Below are 7,584 nucleotides of genomic sequence, written 5' to 3'. Positions count from 1 at the left end.
CCGGTGTGGGAGGCTGAGTCCTTCAGGCCCCAATTCTTCACCCCTGCCCGTATCCACATTCTTTGCCATGGGACTTCACGGTTCCTTCCATTGAAGGGGGTAGGGCCCAGCCACGTGACTCTCTTTGGCCAACGGAAGGTTAAAAGCCAGTTGCTGTTGACTCCAACTCATGGCGCCCCTATGTGTGTTAAGCAGAGCTGTCCTCCACAGGGTTTTCAATGGCCAATTTTCCAGAAGTAGATGGCCAGGCCTTTCTTCTGAGGTGTCTCTGGGTGGACTTGAACCTCCAACCTCTAGGTTATAGCAGCTGAGCACACTAACCGCCCAGGCACTCCTAATGGAAGGTTAGCAGGTGTGATGTGATCCACGATGTGAAAAGCACCTTTGGGACTGGGCTTGTTGTGCATTTGCCATGGACATGCCCCCAGCCTGCTGGTCCTGTGAAGCACAGCCCAGCCTAGGTGGGCCTGCTGACCTATAGACTCATGAGCTCAACAAATACCCCTCGATTACACTGCTGACATCTCACAGGTATTTGTTATGCAGCCTTAGCACGGCAGTAGCTAACTGATACACCCCATACCGTGGACTTCTTCCTGGAGCCCTGGTTGCGCAGTGGTTAAGAGCTCGGCGCTAACCAAAAGGTCAGCAGTTCGAATCCACCAGGCACTCCTTGGAAAACCTATGGGGCAGTTTTACTTTGTCCTATAGGGTCGCTACGAGCTGGAATCAGCTTGATGGCAACGGGTTTTGTCTGGTTTTAGCACATGCGTCAGGCTTTAACTAGACTGGCATCAGTAGTCACACACCTACACACAATCACTTAATAGATAATTTACTCCATGGTTTAAGGCTCTGACACATGGTAAGGATACGTCAATTTTTTAAAAAGACGGACTGTGAGTAAATCAAAGACATGGTGCATTCACTCGAACAGACAGTAAATTTATTTTGTTACACAGTCAAGCAGGATGATCTGTTGATAGGTACATGTTAAGTGTCCAGCATGAAATCTGTACACATTTTCCACGGTGGGTGGGCTGCAGGAAAGGAGCCCCAGGCCATTCTCCTGACTGAAATCTTGCTACAGAGCACTCCACAGCTGAGTTCAGACAGACAGAGGTGAGGAGTCAGCCACACCCTGCCCCGGAAAGCCCAGGGCCAACCCTAGCACCAGATTGTTTTTATATGCCAGAAGAGAACTATATACAGAGTGTGTACATCGACTCCCTGGAATCTTTGGGTCCCCACTAAGCAGACAACTGAAGAGACATGTAGGGGAATGGACGGGCCGGTTGTGATGAAACGGGCTTTGCTTTGCTAAAAGGAGAACACAGTGCGGTATATGCTACGTACGAGAAAGCCCAAAGGCAGAAAACCAAAAGGCTGAAGACAAGACACACGGATTCTATTATTCCCATTTGGTACACACAGCACAGAGGTGGTGGAGGGGAAGAATCACAGGTGAAAGAATGTGTGTTTTGTCTAACTGAAAAACCAAATGCACTGAAGCCATCCATGTCTTCTCTGCTCGGAGAGAGACGGAGGTTTGGGGACAGTCAGCTCCATCTTTTGTGACCCGACCAGGTCTAATAACAAGTGACAAATGGGCAATAAAGAGGAGAAACACAGGCTTTTCAAATCAGAAAGAGCTGGCTTTAATAGGAGTACCAACCTGTGAAAGAACACTGAGCTTTCTGAGCTGGGGTGACTGCCAGAAAGGTGGTTGACCCCTGTGTGACTGGCACATGCCAGTCTAGCTTCATGGCTCCACAGGGTGCATTCACATTAGGGTGGCAGCTCTGCAGCCCAGCACACGGCTGATGGCTTGAGCAGGGTGCGTTTCTCCTCCTTAAAACTGTTCCGTGTTTTGGTAAGGCTGTGGTCACTGTTGACCCAGGGAAATCGCCCCACCTTCTGGAAACCTTCGTTTATGGAAATAAAGGGAAAAGAAGATGAAAAGGATCCCTTAATACAACCAATGTCCTAATATTACTGAACAGGAGAGCATCCAGGAACTCGCTCACCGTTAACCATGCATTTAACTGGATGGAAACTTTTGAAGAAACACATGAGATGACTAAGGAGGTTCTACGCCGGCAACTGGAGGTTGCACATCTTCTCACGTGCATATCTTACGTGTGTGTCCTCTTTGGTGAAGGTCTGTTCAAGTGTCCCACCCATTTTTTAATTGGGCTGTTTGTTTTCTTACCATTGAGTTCTCAGTGTTCCTTATACAGTCTGGATACAAGTCCTTCATCAGATACCGGGTTTTCAAATATTTTCTCCCAACTGTGACTCGCCAATGGGAAATGACAGCTAGATAGTATGTTTTCCACGAACAGACTCACTTTAGAATCCCGGAGTCTCCACCAATCAAAGGAGCACCAAATCTCTCAAGTCCATGGCAGAACAAAATGGTATTTAGACGTTGTAGGGTTTACAGGCCCTCTGAAGACCAGCGGGAGGGTTCTGACAATAAATGGAATGTTCTCTCACAGCATGGTCACAGGTTTTGGGAGGCAACAAGAGGACAGCAGCCAACTGTCATGACAGATCACCCATCCACAAAACAGATGGGCAGGGGGAAACATAACTTAAAAAATACTAAGTTGGTCTCATGAAACAAATATCCAACAAGCACATTATCACTAGACACACTTCTTAACCCAACTAATTTGCTTGGCGGGAAAACGTCCTTTGAACCGTGCTGTCGAGCAGGAAGCACCTGAGCTACCTGTCTGCTTTGTGCGTGAGTGTGTTTAACGACTGCGTTAAGTGGCGACTTTCGTCTGAGAACGAGTGAACCCAACACTTGGGCTATTTATTTCACAGCAGGTTTTTAACCACTAGGAAATGATCCACCACACCAAACCGTTAATAAATTATTATTATCTCCACCATCACGATGTTTGCTGGGCCCAGAAACACCAGGATACGGCTGAGACGACCCATGCTCATGCTGCCCCTTCAGCAGAGACAAAACCCACATGGCGGCTGTGTCCTGGAGGCAACGTGAGCGACAATGGCACCAGGCTCCCAGTGGCAAATGCTCACTGGTGTCCCAGCGTCAGTACAGCACCCGAAGACAGGGGAACAGCAGGCTGACCCTCCAGGTAACCACTGCATGTACAACTGCGCCAGCGTCCAGTGTGGAGACTCGGTGCAGGGTCACATTTGAGGAAAGGACCAATAACGAGCTGCCCAGCTCAGCCATGCAAAGGGAAACCAAACAATTAAATACAGCATCCCAAACAAACAGAGGAGTTATTGCTTTTCCAAGAGCCATCTTGCAGGGGACAGTCTCTCCAAGGCTCAACCACAGGGTGGGCTGCCCTGGCCGCTGGAGTTGGGCTGGGCCTCTCCCTACTCACCACGGGAGACCCCTATTTGTTATGCTCAGGCTGGAGGCTGTCGAGCAGACATTTGAGCTGCTCCTCGCCGAGGTGGATCTTGTCCTCCAGCTCCCGCTGCTCAATGATGAGGGCCGACTTCATCTTCACAAAGTGCTTGTGGTCTGCCAGGTTTTCCTCGCTGAGGTAGCTGGCCAGGATGTCAAACACGACGCGCTCCCGTCGGTCCAGGTTCTCCTTGAGCTCCTTGGCATCTTCATGCTGCTGGGTGAGGACCCTCCGCTTCTCCAGCAGCAACTGCTGTGGGAACAGAGACACAACCCAGTCAGGCAGGACCACAGCACGGGTCACCCTGCTTGTCACCCTGGGGTCTGCTCCCACAGCTGTCCACCAGGTTACCAATGGGGACCTGGAGTCCCCTACCCCAAGGACCAGAGACCTGATGGGTTCTGCATGGCTCTCAGTGTGTGAGGTGGACAGCGCCACCTTGTGGCCACAGCAGACCCAACCCTAGCCCTCCCTAAGCCCCTCATGGCCTGAGTTTCCTCCCACAGTTCCTAGGGAGGAACAAACACTTAACATGCTTGGCTGCTGACCCAAAGGTTGGTGGTTCGTATCCACACAAAGGCACCTCGGAAGAAAAGCCTGGTGATATCCTTCTGAAAAATCTGCCAATGAAAACCTGTGGAATGGAGTTCTACTCTGACACACATGGGGTTGCCATGAGTCGGAATTGACTTGATGGCAACCGGTTTTTACAGGCCTTAAGTGGTTAGCAAGAATAGTGGTAAGCAGAACAATCAAGGGACTAAAAGATACAGAATTTTGAGATGTTCCCCCCCAAAAAAGGGATTTTGAGATGCCCAAAAGGATAGTACAAAGGACCAGCACTAGGAGTGAGCCACTAGGAGTGTGCCAACGCCCTTTCTATGACGTAATTGCAGAAAGGTTGGCAAAAGGAAAATATTGTAAGGAAACTCCAGAGAAGGATTTCCAGACCCTTCAGGCAGAAGAGGACGGAGTCTGTGGGTATGTTTATGAAAGCGGACATGTGACCATGCTGGGGGAGGCAGGAGACTGAGATGACACAGGGCTGTGAATGGGGTCTGGCTGGGGATTGGGATCCTTGATCCTAACAGGAGTCCTGCTCTGGCGGACACGGAAGACCCCGCTTCCGAAATGAGAGCTGCCACAACACGCCACTCACAATCACACTCTGCCTGCAGAACACCCTCCTGGGTTCCCTAAGCTCAGCGCTTAGTGAAAAGCACACAAGGACACCATGGAGCTCAAGGAGGAAGAGATGAAGACCATGGAGCTCAAGGAGGAAGAGATGAAGTCGTTTAATGTCTTCAGATGCAGGCTGGTGGTTTCCAACAAGCTCCTGCGGCCCTGGCTCAGAGCAGCAAGGCCCTGATAGTAGCTGTGCGTGCCCATGAGCCTAAGGGTCCCACATCTGCCTTACTGAGCACAAAGCACTTTGAGCCAAGGTCAAAGAATTCAGGTCTAAAAGTCATGAATGCAATCAATAGCTTGGTCAAGGTCACTGTTGCTCATGTTATAGAACTGTACCTTCCATACCAAATTTCGATGTTATGAGATTCCTACGTGAAATGCTGTAAAAAAAAAAAGAAAGAAAAGAAAATGTAGGCTGGCAAATGCCAGGGGCTCATTTATGGCACGTGAGCTTCTGCATTGTATCCGGGCATCAGGATAGCCACAGCCTCCTGCCGCTGCACAGCTTTGCGGTGGAAGCTCACCTATCGCCACACACAGGCCTCCAGGATGCAGCAACACTTTGCAAAACGCGGGACACACAGAAAGCATTCCATAAAGGCTAGCTGGTGCCATGGTTATCAAGACAGAGGCTGATAGCAGGAACTGCACTTTGTGGGTTGCTTCCATGATGGGCCGGTGATAGCCTTTCAGGGCACCTGCCTGCAGTGACCACACCAGTACCCCTGTGGCTCTGCCCTTGGAAAGCAAACTGCAAACTGCCCACTTTTAACCCTTGTCTGGGAACACCTGGACCTTTGGATACAGTATTTTCATGCGAAAGGGCAAAGTAAAGCAGGCGAATCCTATCCAAAGGGGACAGAGACACTCACGGACTGCAGAGATGGGGACTGGGTTATTAAAATCAGCAAGGGTCGGGACACACTGAATAAAGAGAAGGAGTTTCGTGGGTACCCTCCGCCTGCATGTTTGTTTTCTATCGGGAAAGGGGGCACTACAGCTTTTAACACGTTAGCACACCCATCTCGGAACGTCTCAGCCTCCCCACAGCTCGGCTGCCTGACACACTGACTCTCCCCCAAGCTGGCCATGCAGGAGGTCCAGGCCGCGGCTCTGCACCTGTGGCATGGAAACGGAACCACTTCCCATAGGCCCAGGAAGGTGAAGCTGAAGGGCGGAGCCTCTCGGTGCCTCGGGTTCCTCATCTGTAAAATGGGCCTCAGGAGAGGCGTCCCTGGGTGGCGCCAGCGGTTAAGCCCTGGCACTCTATTCTGAAAAGTCAGCCACTGAGAACCCTGTGGAGCACAGTTGTACTGTGGTACACATGGGGCCACCATGAGTCCGAGTCAACTCGATGGCAGCTGGTTTTAGGGAAGCAATCACACACAACTGCGTGTGGTCAAAGTTAAAAAGAAAAGATACCATCTAGGAAGAGACAATGGGTAGGAATGAGCAGCGGGAATACGTGAAAAAATGTTAATAGGAGCCAACAGCTCTTTCTGAAGTCCACAGCAGCCCTCGGGCCGTGACGGTGCTTCAAGTCATTGCATCTTATTGGCAACTTTTTCCTTCAATTAAAAGGAAAGAGAGGAGTCCTTGGTGGTGCAAATAGTTAAGTGCTCAACTACTAAGTGAAAGGTAGGCAGTTCATACCCACCCAGGGCGCCGTGGAAGACAGGCCTGGTGATTTGCTTCTGAAAACCCTATGAATCGTTCTACCCTGTACACATGGGGTTACCGTGAGTTGCAATAGACACAAAGGCAAGTAACAACCACCTCCACCAAATGCTACACGATTTTTCCAAGAGGGGAGAGGGCGTGAGCACTGCTCAACATTTCGATAGGGTTCTGCATAAACTGGGCCCGGCTTTAAGGAATTCACTCTCTCAACACCCCAGGGCATGCCCTCCCGGGGACCACCGTCCCACTCCCAGCACAGCCGCGTGTATAGATACCCGGTCCCCAGGAGAAGCACTGTCGTCCAGGTTATTGAGGGCGTTCTCCACACGGGCCAGGCGGCCTGACAGTGACAGCAAGAGGTTCACCACCTTGTCCAGGTCCCCGATGAACATACGGAACTTGTCAAACTCGTTGGGCTTGCAGACATCTTTGGCGATGGCCTCCATTTCATCCCCGAGCTCGTTGTTGGCCTGGATGTCCTCCAGCAGCGTCTCCCGGGCTTCCCGCAACACCTGCAGCTTGCGACTGATGCTGTCAATGAGTTCCTGCTGTGCACAGGGCGGAGGGACAGTCATTAGGTCCCCCAAACGAGCACACCGCTTCCTGCTGGCCGCAGCGCCTACATTACCACACACACCATCCGAACTGGGGGAAGTTCGCTTCTGCATCATTTAATAAGAACAGAGTGAGCCCTGGTGGTGCAGAGGCTGGGTGCTCGGCTGCTAACCGAAAGGTCGGTGGTTTGAACCCACCAGCCGCTCTGCTGAGAAAGATGTGGCAGTCTGCTTCTATAAAGATTTACAGCCTTGGGAACCCTATGGGGCAGTTCTACTCTGTTCTACAGGGTCGCTTTTAGTCGGAATCGACCCGATGGCAATGTGGTTTTGGGATTTAGATAATAAAGGAGTCATAAGACTGAAAGAAAATTAAAAAAAAAAAACAAAACAAACAGTTACCACTGAGTCAGCTCCAACTCATGGTAACCCCATGTGTATCAGAGTAGAACTGTGCTCCACAGAGTTTTCAGTGGGTGATTTTCTGGAAGCAGATTATCCTGGTGGACTCAAACCTCCATTTGGTTAGCAGCTAGGTATGTTAATCGTCTGCACCAGCAACCCCTCTCAATAACAAAAAGAAAACAACCAAACTCATTGCCAGTGAGTCAATTTCAACTAATAGCAACTGTACCACAACCCCATAGACAGGGCAGAATTGCCCCATAGGGTTTTCCAAGGCTTTAATCTTTATATAGAAGCAGACTGTCACATCTTTCTCCTGAGGGGAGGCTGGTGGGTTCAAACCCACAACCTTTCGG

At 50.5% G+C, this 7,584-nt stretch overlaps 1 protein-coding gene across 1 annotated transcript in view; it reads right to left on the bottom strand.

Annotated features, from left to right (window-relative positions):
* Window positions 1-934: 934 nt before the first annotated feature.
* SHROOM2 (shroom family member 2) overlaps window positions 935-7,584 on the bottom strand; it is a 155,362-nt gene continuing 148,712 nt past the window's right edge. The window contains 2 exon segments of the mRNA XM_064277954.1: window positions 935-3,653; window positions 6,545-6,817. Of these exon segments, the coding sequence (XP_064134024.1) occupies window positions 3,387-3,653; window positions 6,545-6,817 (540 nt within the window). The 3' untranslated portion in view covers window positions 935-3,386.

This window comes from Loxodonta africana, chromosome X, assembly GCF_030014295.1.
Source record: "Loxodonta africana isolate mLoxAfr1 chromosome X, mLoxAfr1.hap2, whole genome shotgun sequence".
NCBI classification, from domain to species: Eukaryota; Metazoa; Chordata; class Mammalia; order Proboscidea; family Elephantidae; genus Loxodonta; species Loxodonta africana.
The sequence above is the reverse complement of the archived record's forward strand: the minus strand, read 5'-3'. Positions and strand labels throughout refer to the sequence as shown.